Source organism: Mobula birostris, chromosome 12 (genome assembly GCF_030028105.1).
Source record: "Mobula birostris isolate sMobBir1 chromosome 12, sMobBir1.hap1, whole genome shotgun sequence".
NCBI classification, from domain to species: Eukaryota; Metazoa; Chordata; class Chondrichthyes; order Myliobatiformes; family Myliobatidae; genus Mobula; species Mobula birostris.
Genome location: NC_092381.1, coordinates 34,763,400 through 34,782,980, shown reverse-complemented (window position 1 = coordinate 34,782,980; position 19,581 = coordinate 34,763,400). Strand labels below are relative to the sequence as shown.

General features: G+C 42.0%; 1 protein-coding gene across 4 annotated transcripts in view; it reads left to right on the top strand.

Annotated features, from left to right (window-relative positions):
- The first annotated feature begins 9 nt into the window (after positions 1-9).
- The window catches only part of pigb (phosphatidylinositol glycan anchor biosynthesis, class B), a 50,174-nt gene continuing 30,602 nt past the window's right edge, over positions 10-19,581 (top strand). For 2 of the 4 annotated variants that reach the window (XM_072273581.1, XM_072273582.1), the window contains exons 1-5: positions 11-472; positions 3,925-4,060; positions 6,719-6,836; positions 13,107-13,211; positions 16,848-16,978. In XM_072273581.1, the coding sequence (XP_072129682.1) occupies positions 349-472; positions 3,925-4,060; positions 6,719-6,836; positions 13,107-13,211; positions 16,848-16,978 (614 nt within the window). In that variant the 5' untranslated portion in view covers positions 11-348. Of the gene's footprint in view, positions 473-3,924; positions 4,061-6,718; positions 6,837-13,106; positions 13,212-16,847; positions 16,979-19,581 lie in introns of all 4 variants that reach the window. The other 2 variants (XM_072273583.1, XM_072273584.1) reach the window with 2 other exon arrangements.

The window sequence follows — 19,581 nt, the reverse complement described above, 5'->3', positions numbered from 1 at the left end:
GAATCTGAGCTCGCGACCTGACAAGCAGCATCTTTGGACGTAGCCTCCTGTGGCAATTACGTCAGGAATCGCGTTGGCAGTTTTATTTTAAAGACTAAAGAGCACAAGTGTGCAGTAAATTATAATCGCTAAATGGGTTACAATGGGACCTTGTGGTTATACACTGATCGAGTATCGAACTCGGAACGGGCCCAGCTCGTCGTCGGGCGCGCGCTTCATGGACACGTCAATCAAACAATGGGCGGAGCCTGCGGCTCTGTCAGCCCTTGCACCTGCGCCGTGGGCCCGGAAGTTGAAGGACGAGGTGGTCACTGGGGAATGGAGTGCTGAGGGGCAGTGAGAGTCGGCATGGAGAGACTCCGGAACAGTTTCTTCCGGGCCCGGCGGTCCGCTGCTTCGGAGCCGGTCAAGTTGAGAAAAAGGAAATCGGTGCTCTATAGTAAAGAATGCCCTAACGTGGAGCGGGGAACAGGTACAGGCTGTGCAGCCAGTTCAGAGCTATTCGCCTCGCATATCTCTTTGCAATTCGTTCCTGTTGATAAAATGGAGATCGATTGTTGTGCACAGATTGTTCATAGATTCGTTGTGCGATGCTGTTTCAAATATAGTTGTATTGTTCTACTTTTATGAACGAAAACACACAAGTGCTGGAAAAACGCAGCAGATCTGGAAACAAGCAAAGTAAAAAATCAAGTTTATTGTCATATGAACAAGTACAATGTTCATACTGCTATGCAATGGAAAAACTTATTTGTAGCAGCATCACCACACAATGCATCAGATAAGCAGAAGACAAACAGAAATATAAATCCTGCACATTTTTACACTAAACCGAAAACGTTCTTTAAATAGTGCAAAGTGATCAAAGTCAGTCCAGGTTCTTCGTCTCATCAGGAAAAGAAAGAGTTACTTGAAAATAGAAAGCACCAGGGGTGAAGAAGGTGTAGGAAATCTTTCTGGAGAATGCGGGAGAACTCCAAGGTTGACATTCCTAGAAGAAAGCGCAGTTAACTCAAGAGTAAACCATAATCAAAAATTTGCAGATGCTAGAAATCTGAAATAAAACAAAATATTGCTGGAAACACTCAGCAGCTTTAATACTGTTGCTTCTTTTGAAGAAGGTCTTGGATAGGATTCTTTTTCTTTTGTTTTGCTGATCCTTATTTTCTGCCTCATTTCCGGTCAGTAATTCCCTTTGCTCAATCTATCCTTCCTACCACATTCTTTTTCCATCTTCTGATGAAGGAATTTCTGCTGGAACTGGTAACTCTGTTTCTCTTCCCCATATGAGCACTTTCAGTGTTTTCTGCATCAGCAGTTTTTTTTAACATTTTCTTTTTGTCCCTTTTTTTTGTTTAAAGGGGAATACTTTTGCTGATCAGTAGGACATTAGAGTTATACACCATGAAAATGGCCCACCAGTTCCACACTGACCAGTGGACATCCTTTGTTATTAATCCATAAGACATAGGAGGGGAATTAGGCCATTTGGCCCATCGAGTCTGCTCCGCCATTCAATCATGGCTGATCCTTCTCCCCCTCTTCTTCAGCCCCGCTCCTCAGTCTTCTCCCTGTAACCTTTGATGCCCTGTCCAATCAAGAACTGATCAAGTTCTGCGTTAATTACACCCATTGACCTGGCCTCCACAGCTGTCTTTGGTAATAAATTTCACAAATTCCCCACCTTCTGGCATTTTCCATCACTGGGTTCATAGCTTTCTGTAGGCAATTCATCTGCTCACCTGGTGTTGTCAGTGACTCATTCTCATGAAGTGCATTCAGGGTACACAGTACCTGTGTGGAATGTGTGTGCCTACAAGTCTTAAAACTGTATAGTCCCAAACCAAAGGCCGTGGATGAACCAGGAGGTATATTGTCTGCTGAAGGCTAGATCTGTAGTATTTAAGTCTGGCGACCCAACCCTGTACCAGAACACCCAATATGATTTGCGGAGGGCTATTTCAAGGGCGAAGAGACAATTTCGAACGAGGTTGGAGGTGACATCAGATGTACGGCAACTCTGGCAGGGTGTGCAAGACATTACTTGCTACAAAGCGAAACCCAATAGCATGAATGGCAGCGATGCTTCACTACCAGATGAACTCGACACTTTCTGTGCACACTTTGAAAGGGAGAACACAACTACAGCTGTGAAGATCCCTGCTGCACCTGATGACCCTGTGATCTCCGTCTCAGAGACCTATGTTAGGCTGTCTTTAAACAGAGTGAACCCTTGTAAGGCGGAAGGTCCCGATGGAGTACCTGGTAAGGCTCTGAATACCTGTGCCAACCAACTAGCAGGAGTATTCAAGGACATTTTCAACCTCTCACTGCTACGGGCAGAAGTTCCCACTTGCTCCAAAAAGGCAACAATTATACCAGTGCCTAAGAAGAATAATGTGGGCTGCCTTAATGACTATCGCCCAGTAGCACTCACATCGACAGTGTTGAAATGCTTTGAGAGGTCGATCATGACTAGACTGAACTCCTGCCTCAGTAAGGACCTGGACCCATTGCAATTTACCTATGGCTACAGTAGGTCAGCTGCAGACGCAATCTCAATGGCTCTCCACACGGCTTTAGACCACCTGGATGACACAGACACCTACATCAGGATGCTGCTCATCAACTTTAGCTCTGCATTTAACACCATCATTCCCACAATCCTGATTGAAAAGTTACAGAACCTGGGCCTCTGTACCTCCTTCTACAACTGGATCCTTGACTTCCTAACCAGAAGACCACAATCTGTGCAGATTGGTGATAACATCTCCTCCTCGCTGATGATCAACACTGGCACACCTCAGGGGTGTGTGCTTAGCCCACCGCTCTACTCTCTACATACCCATGACTGTGGGGCTAGGCATAGCTCAAATACCATCTATAAATTTGCTGACAATACAACCATTGTTGGTAGAATCTCAAGTGGTGATGAGAGGGCATACAGGAGTGAGATATGCCAACTAGTGGAATGGTGCTGCAGCAACAACCTGGCACTCAATGTCAGTAAGACAAAAGAGCTGATTGTGGACTTCAGGAAGGGCAAGATGAAGGAACACATACCAATCCTCATAGAGGGATCAGAAGTGGAGAGAGTGAGCAGCTTCAAGTCCCTGGATGTCACGATCTCTGAGTATCTAACCTGGTCCCAACATATCAATGTAGTTATAAAGAAGGCAAGACAGTGACTATACTATATTAGGAGTTTGAAGAGATTTGGCATGTCAACAAATACATCAAAAACTTCTATAGTTGTACCGTGGAGAGCATTCTGACAGGCTGCATCACTGTCTGGTATGGAGAGGCTACTGCACAGGATCGAAAGAAGCTGCAGAAGGTTGTAAATCTAGTCAGCTCCATCTTGGGCACTAGCCTACAAAGTACCCAGGACATCTTTAGGGAGCGGTGTCTCAGAAAGTCAGTGTCCATTATTAAGGACCTCCAGCACCCAGGGCATGCCCTTTTCTCACTGTGACCATCAGGTAGGAGGTACAGAAGCCTGAAGGCACACACTCAGCGATTCAGGAACAGCTTCTTCCCCTCTGCCATTTGGTTCCTAAATGGACATTGAAGCTTTGGATACTTCTTCACTTTTTTTAATATACAGTATTTCTGTTTTTGCACTTTTAAAAAATCTATTCAATATATATAATTGATTTACTTGTTTATTGTTATGTTTTGTTTTTATTTTTTTTCTCTCTGCTAGATTATGTGTTGCATCGAACTGCTGCTGCTAAGTTAACAAATTTCACTTCACATGTTGGTGATAATTAACCTGATTCTGATTCTCTGGATGAAAAGGTCCCCTGCCCTTCCAGATCCTCTTTAAATGTCTTCCTTGGAAAACTGCATCTGGACTTGGATTGACTTAATTATTTTGCTATTTTATAATGTTGTGTAATTGTTATTTTATTTCCCGCACAGGATTATTGGGTCCAAACACTTATTTAATGATGTTGTCTATAGCTTTGAGATCTGTGAACTGCCTTCTGGTCCAGACTAGCTTTGTTGCTGATGAGTATTGGCAGTCACTCGAAGTTGCTCACAATATGGTCTTCAAATATCCTTTGTATTTACAAACTATAAATACATAATGTAAAAAAAGTAACTTTTTATGTTTTGTTCTCACTGTTCTTTCGGATACAAGATATTTGGTATAACGTTTCAGCACAGTACAGGCCCTTCAGCCCATGATATGTTGACCTTTTAACCTACTCTTGACCCCTCCCTCCTACATAGCCCTCCATTTTTCTATTATCCATGTGCGTATCTGAGAATTTCTTAAATGCCGCAAATACACTTGCCTCTACAACTACCCCTGGCAGAGTGTTCCATGTACCCACCACTATGTAAAGAACTTATGCCAATCTCCCTGCAGTTTCCTCTAATCATCTAAAATTATGCCCCCTTGTGTTAGCCATTTCTGCCCTGGGACGAACTCTCTGGTTATCCACTCAGTCTACAGTATGCCTCTCATCACTTCTATCAAGTTACTTCTCATCCTCTTGCTCCAAAGAGAAAAGCTCTAGTTTGCTCAATCTATCGTTGTAAGACATGTCCTGTAGTCTCAGCAGCATCCTGGTAAATCTCCTTTGTGCCCTTTCTAAAACTTTCTCATCCTTTCTATAATGATGTGACCAGAAATTAATACAATATTCCAATTTTTTGGTCTGGTTAGGCTGTGTTTTGTCCATCCATGCTTGTTTTATAAGATTCAAAACTACACCATGCACACTATTTTGTTGGATGTAGTTTCTTTCTGTCAATTTAAACATATAAATTAGAAGTGGGAATTGGGTATTTGGCTTCTCAAACATGCCTGGCCATTTAAAATATGAATACTGATATGAAAGTAACCTCAAGTTCTTGTTTACACCTAGCTACACTAGCTTTTCACCCTCTTGTTTGTCAAGTATCTATCTGTCACTGCCGTAAGTACAAGTAAAGACTCTGCCTTAAAGGCTCTCCATAGCCCTCTGAGGAAAGTAGTTCCAAATTCATGAATCTCAGAGATGAGGTTATTTTTTCTCTCTGTCTTAATCAGCAATCATTTATTTTTATTCAGTAACCACCTAATTCTAGGAGTTTCCCACAAGAGAAAATATTTTCTTTATTTTCTCTCTACATTTAAACCATAAGACCATAAGATATAGGAGCAGAAGTAAGCCATTTGATCCATCGAATCTGCCCACCATTCAATCATGGGCTGATCCAATTCTTCCAGTCATCCCCACTCCCCTGCCTTCTCCCCATGTCAATCAAGAACCTATCTATCTCAGCCTTAAATGCACCCAATAACTTGGCCTCCACAGCCACTAGTGGCAACAAATTCCACAGATTTACCACCCTCTGACTAAAGTAATTTCTCCGCATCTCTGTTCTAAATGGACGTCCTTTAATCCTGAAATGTTACCATCAAAATCCCATAGAATCTTAAAGGTTTTATTTGGGCTCTCTTTTGCTCTTCCATACTCAATGGATAGAAGCTTAGACTGCCCAATCTTTCCTAAGATGATTATAGGGTGGATGTGGACGGGATGTTTCTATAGTGGGGGAGTCTAGGAGCAGAGGGCACAGTGTCAGAATAGAAATTCATCCTGTCAGAACAGAAATGAGGAGGAATTTCTTTAGCCAGAGGCTGGTGAATTTTGAGTTCATTGTCACAGGCAGCTGTGGAGGCCAAGTCATTGTGTATAATTAAAGTGGAGGTTGATAGGTTCTTGATTGTTAAGGGCATCAGAGGTTATGGGGAGAAGGCAGGACAGTGAGGTCGAGATGGATAATAAATAAGTCATGATGGATTGAATTCTGCTCCTATGTTTTATGGTCATATTTTCTTTCAGTAAATATTCTTTAAATTGCCTCCAAAATATTAACATTCTTCTGTGAATAAAGATTTCAAAACTCTGCTAGCTACTTAGGATGTGGTGTTTCCAAAACCCAAATAACCTCCATACTTTTGCATAATTTCCTCTTGTAATAAATAATGCTTGTTAGCACTCCCAACTACTCCTTGTATGTGCATTGTAGTCTTTTGTAAATTGTGCACCAGTTCCCTCTCTGCCTTTTTGCCCTGCAGTCATTCACTATTGAAATGACGTTCTTTGTTTTTCCTGTCAAAATGGACATTTCACATGTTCTTAGCCAGATCTTTGCTAGTCATCTGTCCTATCTAAATCATTACGTCCTCTTTGTCTTTCATATCTAGCTTTTGTAATGCATGCAGATTTAGTAATCATAATTTCAGTGCCTTCAAAGAAATTTAAAGGAATGGTGAAAAGTTGAGGCTGCTGTGGTGTACTGCTCATTTCTATCTTACCAACCATAAAAAATGTACTGTTCTCTGTTAAGTTGGTCAAACTTGATTTCCCTTCTGCAAAACCAAACTTCTTGAAAATAAGGGGTCACCCATTTAAGAGAGATGAGACAACATTTTCTGTCTGAGAGTCATGAATTTTAGAAACCATCTTCATAAAAAAGATAAGGGAGAAACAGAATATTAGAACATTTTAAATCAAATGTAGATAGCTACCTTCAAAAACAGAGGTGAAAGGTTAACATGGGCTGATGGGAATGTGGATTTGTGTTAACAATCAAACCTTATTAATGGCAGTCCAGGCTTGAAGGGTTGAGTGGCCTGTGCTGCCCCGAATTAATTTTGTATAACTCACATTGTGGTGATTATTATTGTTTTGAGAGATATTCTTAACTTTCTCAAGTATGGTTATTTAACATGGGAATGGAAAGAAAGGCTACGAGGCTACACCTACCCTTTGATTTTTGCAATCTTCTATAAATTGTTGCAAATATTCAAGAAGGACACAGTACAACTGCTGGTAAGAATAAAAGAAAATCATTAATTATTGATCAAACTTGTCTCAATTGACATTTTTATTATTGAAATACAAGAAAAGTTATTAATCTTTTGGATTGCTTTTCCATTCAAACCAAGAGTATCAATATTATTGGATGCTTGGAGTGATATAGCATGAGAGAAGGCCATTTGCCCCATCACTTTTGTAGAACTATGCAATTCAACCCACTCTTACTCATTGCTGCTGATTCTTTCTCTTCTTGAAAGTATTTATCCAGTCATTGATGTTTAGTTATCTTCCACTATCTATTCAACTTAATAGGATTAGTTTGGAAAGGCAATTCTTTTGTGTGATTTCTAGATTTTGGAGTTTTCTTTTGTGTTACTTTCTATTCCTATATCAGAATCATATTCTGCTTGTATCTGATAATATTATGAAACTTGCATCCTAACCATTCTTGTTATGTTATTCACATATACAGTTACAAGAAAAAGTTTGTGAACCATTTGCAATTACCTGGTTTTCTGCATTAATTACTCAAAGGTGGTTTGATTTTCTTCTAAATCACAATAATAGACAAACCCAACACACAGACAATTGTACTCCTTCTTGTCAAAACTGAGTACAGCATTTAAACAACCACAGTCTAGGTTCAAAAATGTATGTGAACCTCTGGCATAATGCCTTCAACAAAAGCTATTTGGAGTTGCGTGTTCCAATCAATGAGATGAGATTGGAGGTGTGGGTTGTAGAGGTGCCCTGCCCTATAAAAAAGGCACACAATGTCAGGTTACTGACAGAGCCTGCTCTTCTAAAGAAAGCAAACAACAGGAATTCTGCAGATGCTGGAAATTCAAGCAACACACATCAAAGTTGCTGGTGAGCGCAGCAGGCCAGGCAGCATCTCTAGGAAGAGGTACAGTCGACATTTCAGGCCGAGACCCTTCGTCAGTCCTTTGTATTTACTAAAGATATGAAAAGTACAATTGTTTGTACTTAGTTTTGGCAGATTGTGTTTGTCTGTTATTGTGACTTAGATCTTCGACTCATAAGGGAGAATGAGGTAGTCATAGATGAGAGCTACAGGGAGGTAGTCACATCTAGGCTGTTGGAAGTAGGTCGTTGGGTGACAGTCAGAGGGGGGAAAGCAAAGGTGAGCAGACAGGTAGTGCAGAGCACCCCTGTAGCCATTCCCCTGAATAATAAGTTTACCGTCCTGGATACTGTTGGCGGGGACGATCGACCAGGTGAGAACCACGGTGGCAGGGCCTCCGGCACTGAGTCTGACCCTGTGGTACAGAAGGGTGGGACGCAGAAGAGGAGAGCTGTCGTCATTGGAGACTCTATAGTCAGGGGAGCAGACAGGAGATTTTGTGGATGTGAGAAGGACACCCACATGGTTTGTTGCCTCCCAGGTGCCAGGGTCCGGGATGTCTCTGACCGTGTGCACGACATCCTGGTATGAGAGGGAAAGCAACCAGAAGTCGTGATACATGTTGGGACCAACGACATAGGCAGGAAGAGGGATGAGGTCCTGAAGTGTGAGTTTTGGGAATTAGGCAGAAGGCTGAAGTACAGGACCTCAAGGGTGACGTTCTCAGGATTGCTGCCAGTGCTACGTGACAGAGATGGTAAGAATTGGAGGAGATGGCAGTTGAATGCGTGGCTGAGGAGTTGGTGCAGGGAGCAGGGTTTTAGATTTTTAGATCACTGGAATCTCTTCTGGGGAAGGTGGGACCTGTACAGATTGGATGGGTTGCACCTGAACTCGAGGGTGAGAAATATCCTTGCAGGTAGGTTTGCTAGCATAGTTTGGGAGGGTTTAAACTAATTTGCAAGGGGGATGGGACCCAGAGTGATAGAGCAGTGAAAGAAGTGCATGGAGTAAAGCCAGATCTAACATACAGAGAGGCTTTGAGGAAAGAGAAGCAGAATAAACGGTGTAAAGACAGTGAGGTAGAAGGGCTAAAATGTGTGTACCTCAATGCAAGAAGCATCAGGAACAAAGGTGATGAACTGAGAGCTTGGATACATACATGGAATTATGATGTAGTGGCCATTACAGAGACTTGGCTGGCACCAGGGCAGGAATGGATTCTCAATATTCCTAGATTTCAGTGCTTTAAAAGGGATAGAGAGGGCGGAAAAAGGGGAGGAGGGGTGGCGTTACTGGTCAGGGATACTATTACAGCTACAGAAAGGGTGGGTAATGTAGCAGGATCCTCTTTTGAGTCAATATGGGTGGAAGTCAGGAACAGGAAGGGAGCAGTTACCGTACTGGGGGTATTCTATAGGCCCCCTGGTAGCAGCAGAGATACAGAGGAGCAGATTGGGAGGCAGATTTTGGAAAGGTGCAAAAATAACAGGGTTGTTATCATGGGTGACTTTAACTTCCCTAATATTGATTGGCACCTGATTAGTTCCAAGGGTTTATATGGGGCAGAATTTGTCAAGTGTGTCCAGGATGGATTCATGTCACAGTATGTGGACAGGCCGACCAGGGGGAATGCCATACTAGATTTAGTTCTAGGTAATGAACCGGGTCAGGTCACAGATCTCTCAGTGGGTGAGCATCTGGGGGACAGTGACCACTGCTCCCTGGCCTTTATAATTATCATGGAAAAGGATAGAATCAAAGAAGACAGGAAAATTTTTAATTGGGGAAAGGCAAATTATGAGGCTATAAGGCTAGAACTTGCGGGTGTGAATTGGGATGATGTTTTTGCAGGGAAATGTACTATGGACATGTGGTCGATGTTTAGAGATCTCTTGCGGGATGTTAGGGATAAATTTGTCCCGGTGAGGAAGATAAAGAATGGTAGGGTGAAGGAACCATGTTTAGAGATCTCTTGCGGGATGTTAGGGATAAATTTGTCCCGGTGAGGAAGATAAAGAATGGTAGGGTGAGGTGGAAATTCCACAAGTGAGGTGGAAAATCTAGTCAGGTGGAAGAAGGCAGCATACATGAGGTTTAGGAAGCAAGGATCAGATGGGTCTATTGAGGAATATAGGGAAGCAAGAAAGGAGCTTAAGAAGGGGCTGAGAAGAGCAAGAAGGGGGCATGAGAAGGCCTTGGTGAGTCGGGTAAAGGAAAACCCCAAGGCATTCTTCAATTATGTGAAGAAAAAAAGGATGACAGGAGTGAAGGTAGGACCGATTAGAGATAAAGGTGGGAAGATGTGCCTGGAGGCTGTGGAAGTGAGCGAGGTCCTCAATGAATACTTCTCTACGGTATTCACCAATGAGAGGGAACTTGATGATGGTGAGGACAATATGAGTGAGGTTGATGTTCTGGAGCATGTTGATATTAAGGGAGAGGAGGTGTTGGAGTTGTTAAAATACATTAGGACAGATAAGTCCCCGGGCCCTGACGGAATATTCCCCAGGATGCTCCACGAGGCGAGGGAAGAGATTGCTGAGCCTCTGGCTAGGATCTTTATGTACTCGTCCACGGGAATGGTACTGGAGGATTGGAGGGAGGCGAATGTTGTTCCTTTGTTCAAAAAAGGTAGTAGAGATAGCCCGGGTAATTATAGACCAGTGAGTCTTACGTCTGTGGTGGGAAAGCTGTTGGAAAAGATTCTTAGAGATAGGATCTATAGGCATTTAGAGAATCATGGTCTGATCAGGGACAGTCAGCATGGCTTTGTGAAGAGCAGATCGTGTCTAACAAGCCTGATAGAGTTCTTTGAGGAGGTGACCAGGCATATAGATGAGGGTAGTGCAGTGGATGTGATCTACATGGATTTTAGTAAGGCATTTGACAAGGTTCCACACGGTAGGCTTATTCAGAAAGTTGGAAGGCATGGGATCCAGGGAAGTTTGGCCAGGTGGATTCAGAATTGGCTTGCCTGCAGAAGGCAGAGGGTGGTGGTGGAGGGAGTACATTCAGATTGGAGGATTATGACTAGTGGTGTCCCACAAGGATGTGTTCTGTGACCTCTACTTTTCATGATTTTTATTAACGACCTGGATGTGGGGGTAGAAGGATGGGTTGGGAAGTTTGTAGACGACACAAAGGTTGGTGGTGTTGTAGATAGTGTAGAGGATTGTCAAAGATTGCAGAGAGACATTGATAGGATGCAGAAGTGGGTTGAGAAGTGGCAGATGGAGTTCAACCCGGAGAAGTGTGAGGTGGTACACTTTGGAAGGACAAACTCCAAGGCAGAGTACAAAGTAAATGGCAGGATACTTGGTAGTGTGGAGGAGCAGAGGGATCTCTAGGTACATGTCCACAGATCCCTGAAAGTTGCCTCACAGATGGATAGGGTAGTTAAGAAAGCTTATGGGGTGTTAGCTTTCATAAGTCAAGGGATAGAGTTTAAGAGTCGCGATGTAATGATGCAGCTCTATAAAACTCTGGTTAGGCCATACTTGGAGTACTGTGTCCAGTTCTGGTCACCTCACTATAGGAAGGATGTGGAAGCATTGGAAATTGGAAAGGGTACAGTGGAGATTTACCAGGATGCTGCCTGGTTTAGAAAGTATGCATTATGATCAGAGATTAAAGGAGCTAGGGCTTTACTGTTTGGAGAGAAGGAGGATGAGAGGAGACATGATAGAGGTGTACAAGATAATAAGAGGAATAGATAGAGTCGATAGCCAGCGCCTCTTCCCCAGGGCACCACTGCTCAATACAAGAGGACATGGCTTTAAGGTAAGGGGTGGGAAGTTCAAGGGGGACATTAGAGGAAGGGTTTTTACTCAGAGAGTGGTTGGTGTGTGGAATGCACTGCCTGAGTCAGTGGTGGAGGCAGATAGGCTAGTGAAGTTTAAGAGACTACTAGACAGGTATACAGAGGAATCTAAGGTGGAGGCTTATATGGGAGGCAGGGTTTGAGGCTCGGCACAACATTGTGGGCCGAGAGGCCTGTACTGTGCTGTACTATTCTATGTTCTAAGATCAGACCACATTCTATGAGTAATGAATGCAGAAAACCAGGCAACTGCAAAGAACTGACAAACTTTTTCCTGCAATTGTATGTTTGAATGAATCCTGGAAAGCTGTCATATAAAATGCAATGATTGACAATTGTTTGTTAAGCTCCTGTATATTAAAGTGATTAAGCTTTGTTTTCTTTAATCCCTCTTCTAAGAAGGAGAATCTGTTTTGGGACTAGTGGTGGGCATGCAAGCAAGGTGACATCCTCTTTAAATCTAGTCGGCTGATGGAATATAATTAGGGCCTCAGTTTGGGAGAGGTGCTAATATTGGATCGCTAATCCTGGCAGGATTTTGTGGAAATGTTTAAAAAAAAGTAGAAGCAGGTATTGGAAGCAAGTTTGGGGACTTGCCCCTTGTGCCCGCTTTGCCGTTCAGTAATGTTATTGGTGATCCTCTACCTTAGTGCCAGTTTTTCTGCACCAACCCCCTTAGCTCATGATTCTTTTTACATCTAAAAATTCTGTCAATCTCGATAGGAGTCTCCACTGCCCTCTTGGATAGTAAATTCCAAATGGAGACACGAGATTGTAGATGTTGGAAATTGGAGGAACGAACAATCTGCTGGAGGAAGTCAGTGCTTGAGCAGCATCTGTGGGAGGAAAGAAATTGTTGATGTTTTGTGTTGCGTCAGGGCTGGGAATGCAGAGCCAGCATGGCCGGCACAGGGGACTGGCGTGTAAGAATTCTGAGGCAATTGGCGGACAGAGGAGCATAAGATAACAAGCAGGTGGCGGGGTGAAGTCCGAAGGGTATAACAGGTGAGTGATGGAGGCAGGCAAAGAGGGAGAAGAGAAAAGATTTTAAAAACCAGAAAATGGAGCAAAAAGGTGAGAGTGGAGCGTGAGGATGGGAGGCAACTGCTATCTACAGCCCCACTTATTTCTACCTTGCACTACCTTCTAGCCATACTGAAGATTTTATATTCTGCTGTTGACTTCTCTCTTCTTGCTTTACTTCATAGTTTAAGCATGTGCCATAGTCAGGGTACTCTTTGATTTCAGACTATTTTTAAGTCTTGAGTCTGACACTGTGGCTTGATACATTAAGAATTAGAACGTAACATAATGAATGTATTCCTCAAGCCATGAAATGGACCACATTCTGCAAGATACTGGAGACAGTCAATTCAGAGTTTTACGCAAACTATTCCCGTTGCATCTCTATACACTTACCAGCAATGCATCCTCCTATGCAGTTGTTAGTAGTAATGGTGTAACAGAGCAGGAGGGGGAAGAACATGGTGTGCTCACACTTTCTGAGCAATGATTCAGACAGAAGTTTGCCCTCCAGTGTAAACTGTTTTACTGTCTGTTAACCTGCTGCAGTTGTTTTTGTTCTGTTTTACAGATTTGGATTCCTCGACTGGTCCAGTCCTTTTTGGCAGCACTGGCAGATGTAAAACTATATTCCATTGTGAAGAAACAGGCCAATGCAGAGATTGCAAAGTGGGTGGTAAGCTGCTTATCTTTTGTCTTTTCGCATTTATTTTCCTTTGGGTGTATATTGTTGCCCATTAATTGAGCTCTGAAAAATCACATTCATTCCTCAATCCTGAACTGAACTGCTCTGAAGTTAGTGCAGAATTGTCTATTTTTATAGTTAACCTTTATGAAACAATTAATTCCATCATTTGCAAATATAACTACCAATCATAATTATTATGTATGATACACATCGGGTGTTAACAAACAATTAAATGTACGTGTTAGGAGCCAATAATACTTAAGAAATAGTAAAATAATTGACCAATAGTTAATAAGCTTTTGTTAGCATCCTTATCTTGTTTGGGTATGTCTAGTGGCCTTGGTTCCCAGTATTTGAACAAAGAATTGTGTGAAGAGCAGCTAGGTTCTCAGTATTTGAGTTTTGCATGGCAGTCTTGTCAGCTAGCACAGGGGTCCCCAACCTTTTTTGCATCACGGACCGGTTTATGATTGACAATATTCTTGCGGACCGGCCGACCTGGGGTTGGGGAGGTAGGGGTTGCCAGCAGACAAGAGTAGCAGTCAAATATGTCGTGTTTATCCGGAAAAGACTACCATGACCATGAAGCTTTTTGCGGGCACCTGGGTGCGCATGCGTGACTTGTGCATGCGTGTACGTGCCGATTTTTTTTTTCTACAAATCATTTTTGACGATTCTGTTCTGGGGGGGGGGGGAGGTATTAATCACAACCGGAATATAGGTGATAAGTGGCTAATACACCCAATTTCATTTCTGAAAGGGTTTATCTAACAAATTTAATATTAAACACAGCGCATATTTTCCTCACATGAGTATAGTGATGTCAATTATCGGGGAGGACAGAGGAGCTTGAAGTAAGTGTTGAACGAACTTCCAGTAGAAGTGGGAGAGTCAGGTTCGATATTATCGCTTATAGAAGAATTGGATAGGTATATGGACAGGAAAGGAATGAAGGGTTATGGGCTGAGTGCAGGTAGGTGGGACTAGGTGAGAGTAGTGTTCGGCACGGACTAGAAGGGCAGAGATGGCCTGTTTCCATGCTGTAATTGTTATATGTTATATATGTCACTTATAAGTCAATAGCATCATAACATTTTAAGTAACATTTGGATATTAAACACACAGCACATATTTTCCCTGTATGAACATATAAAATCATTGCAACACACCAATATCACTGAATCAGTGGGAGCCCTGGGCTTGTTTCCCTGCAACAAGACGGTGCTATCGAAGGGTGATGGGAGACAGCGATACTCGAAGGGGCTTCCTTATGTCCAGTCTATTCTGCAATTTAGTTTTCGTTGCATTCATTGCAGAGATATGTTGGAAATGGAAGCAACGTTTTCAGTGCTTTCGTGGCTATCTCAGAATATTTAGCCTTGACTTTGATCCAGAATGCCGGCAGAGATGTTATGTCAAACATGTATTTCAGCCCGCCGTCATTTGCAAGCTCGAGGTGTTGATCTCCTTCCCGCGCTGACATGGAGGACGCGCAGGTCATGACCTCGCGTGCGTTCAAGCTCAACAGTGGGCGTGACAGGGAATGAGGAAAGATGCAGCTGACTCATATCGCCAAATCATATCGTTTCCTTGCAGCCCGGTAGCACATGCTTTGCGGCCCGGTGGTTGGGGACCGCTGAGCTAGGGTGACAGTACAATGTCTGTACACTGTATCTTGTCAGTACACTATTTTAACCCTTGACTTGCTGCATCTTCCACGTGTATGAAACTTGCTGATGTATGACCATTCCAGCTTGAAAATGAAATTTAAAAGTGACGCACTAGGCAGACATTTCATGGAACAAGCATTTAAAGGCACAGTATTTGCCTGTGACATATAAAGGGACCTTTCGCATTCTGGCTCTCAGTGGTGCCATTTATTTCTCTGTGACCTTTTCAAGTATACCCTGCCCCACATCCACCTGTCATCCATCTAAACTAATTTCGAGTTATCAATTAACCTGCAGCACTTGGGGGAAACTCACATGGTCAGTGGGAGTACATGCAAACTGCACATGGACAGTATGTAAGTTCAGAATTGAACCAGGGTGGCTGGAAAAATGCACCAGTATCGCCTGATGGAACAGTATCTGTACATTATAACACATCAATAGATCCATAATGTGAGGGGACTCATTCCTCTGGGCAAAGTGACCAACCTATTGAACCACATATAAGAAAAGAGAAGCTAATTTTAATTCTAACTGATTGTATGGTGCCATTATCAAGCCAAAAGTTGGACAAAGAAGTTTGAATTCATGTTAAATGAATTATGTAAGAAGAGCGCATTTTTAGATGCACTTGTTAGTGCTGTTCCTATCAACTTTTTCTGCGCTATCTCATAATCTATGCCAGCTGTTAGTCCGCCTTATGATTAGCCTATAAATAAGAACAAAGTTGCATTTACAAATGAACAATATTTATTCTAGAAGTTGATTGCAATGTAAAAATAATGAAAAATTCTGCATTAAGGTAACTACTAATGAATCAACATTTTACAATGGACTATGAAATCAAAGGTGGGAGGGAGGAAGGAACAGATATGATATCAAATTTCCTAGTTTCAGCTGTCATTAAATAATTCACCCTGTTTAACAACAGTCAGGTGTAAGTCCCAGATGAATGGCTGGCAGTTTATAATGTGTGCATTCTTAAGTTCTAAAGCTGACACGAGGGGACTTAACCTCAAATGAAACCAAATTATTTGTGTGTGCCTGTATTGGTTTTGGTTTGGAATTAGTTTATTATTATTGTCACATGTACTGAGATACAGCGGAAAAAACTTGCCTTGCATAATGTTCTTACAGATTAGATAAAGCGTAACTGCTACAGCAAAGTGCAGTGCAGGTAAACAGTAAGATGCAAGACCAAAATAGAGTAGAATTATGAAGTTAAGAGTCCAATGTATTGTGTCAGGGAACTATTTAATAGCTTTATAACAGTGGGATAGAAGCTGTCCTTGAACCTGATGGTACGTGCTTTCAGGCTTCTGTATCTTCTGTCCGTTGGAAGAGGGGAGATTAGAGAAAGTCAAGGATGGGGCGGGGAGGGGGGGGTCTTTGATTTTGCTGGCTGCTTAACCAATGCAGTGATAAGTCTCGACAGAGTCCATAGAGGGTAGGCTGGTTTGCTGTAATGTGCTGAGCTGTGTCTACAACTGTCTTCAGTTTCTTGTGGGCATGTGCAGAGCAGTTCCCATATCAAGTTGCTGACATCCAGATAGCACACACATCAAAGTTGCTGGTGAATGCAGCAGGCCAAGCAGCATCTGTAGGAAGAGGTGCAGTCAACGTTTCAGGCCGAGACCCTTCGTCAGGACTTGGCCTGAAGCGTTGACTGCACCTCTTCCTACAGATGCTGCTTGGCCTGCTGCGTTCACCAGCAACTTTGATGTGTGTGCTTGAATTTCCAGCATCTGCAGAATTCCTGTTGTTTGACATCCAGATAGGATGCTTTTAGGGTACATCGATGAAAATTGTTAAGGGTCAATGGAGACATTTCAAATTTCTTTAACCCCCTGAGGAAATAGAGAGGTTCATGGGATTTTTAGGCTGTTGAAAGTAATATCGATGAATATTCATACAAATTAAATTTGAGATATTTGTTTTGTTTTATTTCTTTCAGTACTTCTCTCAGTTGTGCTCCTGGTTCACATGGTATTGTAGTACCCGAACTATTACCAACAGCATGGAAGCTGTTCTAACCAGCTTTATACTTTATTACTACCCTCTTCAGGGAACAAAGACTGGAAGCAGGTCAGGAAAATGTTTGATTATTCTAAACCTTTTAAAAATGCCATTGTGTAACTTAGCACATTATGTTGATGTGACAAAATGAAAGATTTGTACTTTGAACTTCCCAGAGAGTATCCTGCTTGTAGCTTTACTCTTAGCCAAGTTCACTTCCTAACTTTCTTTTTAAATAGAAGGATGTTATTGCTCAAAGCCATTGAAAACACCACATGGAGTTTCAGTCCTCAAAAAAGCATGTTTTGTGCACAGGAATGTAAGAAATTTATAAAGGTTTTGGAAAGAAAGGAATGTAGCCTGGACAATTTAGGCAGTCCCATTCCACCCTGTTTCCATCTTTTTCTCCCCAAGCAGAAACATGTAGTTACTTTCTGTGCAGTAACTAAAAGCTGCAGATCTGGTGTTGAATTTGGCTTTGTATAAAAGAGTATCACTAGCAAAGTAGGTTGTTCTATGTAGAAAAATACTTAATTTATCATTTTTGAATCAGAGGTGATGGCATTGAGATATTTTAATGCATTCATTTATGTGATGTTCCCAATGCAGCTGCCACTTACTCATTAACTCCTTGAACCCAGAAGCCACTGGTTCTGGAAGTTGCATTTAACACAGAGTAGGGAAGGATTTATAGACATAAGGGACTACAGATAGTGGAATCCAGAGCAAAAGGCAACTACTGGACAGGCTCAGTGCATTAAGCAATAAATGTGGAGGGAAGTGGACTGTTTACATGAATCTGAAAAGCTGGTGCTCATGTCCAAGCAGACTGTGTAGGATGAACCAGGAACAGGAATGGATGGAGCGAAGGGGTGACTAACCAAGAAATACAAAACAGTAATTGGCTGCTAGATGAACCAGGGAAAAGAGGATGTTGAAGGTGGACTGGGCAGTGTGAAGATGTGCAACGCACTGGGTAGGGGGCCATGAACAAGCTGAGAAGGCAGAGAGGACCATGCGAGGCACAGGGGTAAAGAGAATGGCAGAGGCAGCAGGATGATCTGCAGTCGATCTGGCAAACTGAGCCTGAACCTAGTGGGTTGAATGGAGCCTAACTGGACCTGACAGGGAGATGTCCTAGTGGACCACATAGGGTGAGTCAGGAGCAGGTTAGATAATGAAGGGGCAAATGATCAAGCAATGCACAGTAGTAATGAGCCGCAGGGTGAACCATAGATGATTGGTGGTGGATGGCAGAATATGGGGGGTGGGGGGGTGGGGGTGTGGGAATGAGGAAGGTGATGCAGAAAGGATGTGGGTAAATGGTACAGGGATGGTATGACTCTGACATTTTGGGTTGAGACTCCTAGAGCAGGTGAAATTAAAGACTTAGATTTGTTTTTACATCTAGATAAGGATTTAATTTTCTTTCTTGAAATGTGAAGTGAGCCAGTTGATTTTTTGCACTCTCTGCAGTTTCATGGTTACCATTACTTACACCAGCTCTTTAAATCTAGATTTATTGACTACATGAATTTCAGTTCCTCAGCTGCCAATGGTATCCTTTAAATTTATGTACACAAATCAGAGAATATTAGGCAAGTAACTTAATGAACTACCCCACCTCTAAATGGATTTTACTCTGATAATTCTGTCCTGAAAAGAATAACTTTATTGACAATTTTTGTTGTATTTTGATCCATGCATTTCTTTTGAAACTGCACAATATGTAGCAAAGCCACATATTATTGTTGTTGTATTCATGTGAACAGAACTTCTGACTGTTATGTCTTTGGGATAAGAGATTAACATTATTTGTATTTTCTTGAAAAGAGGTTTATTATTGACTTGTTACTTGATAATGCTGGTGGGGATTTCCTGACAGTTTTTAGTCTTTTCTATAAAAATCTCTACATGCATAACGATTGGAAAATGGAAGAAGTAAAAAGGAGAAACATTAATATAGTCTGTAATCAGAATCAAGTTTAATATCACTGGCATATGTCATGAAATTTGTTATTTTGTGGCCGCATTACATTGCAATACCTAATAAAAACTGTAAATAACGATAAGTATATATAAAAAAAGAAAATGAAGTAAGTAGTGCAAAAAGAGAGGGAAAAGTACTGAGGTATTGTCCATTCAGAAATCTGATGGCAGAGGGGTAGAAGCTGTTATTCGCAGTTATTTTGTAAACAACACTATTCTTTGCATTTCTGGTCAGGTGCTAAATGCGTTTCATTGGCTTTGTATCTGTACTCGGCACAATGACAATAAAGTTGAATCTAATCTAATCTAAAAACATTGAGTGTGTGTCTTCAGGCTCCTGTACCTCCTCATTTCTGCCCATCTGTAGCGACTAATGTAAATAGGAAGGCAGTGGGAAATTAGGGAAATAAAATGACAAGATTATCTGGAAGTGGAAACCATGGAATGAGGACAGGACAGGACCTGTAGAAATTATCACTTTAATATGGAAGTAACATCTGATGGAAAAGATGGGATAAGGTTAATATAGTACTTTTTATAGTTATGGGGGCAACTGTGAAGCATAGTGGAAGGAGCATAATGGTTTGGGGCTGCTTTGCTGTCTCAGGTTCTGGACAGCTGGCAATCGTTGAGGAAACAATGAATTCAAAATTGTATTAAGACATTTTACAGGAGAATGTCAG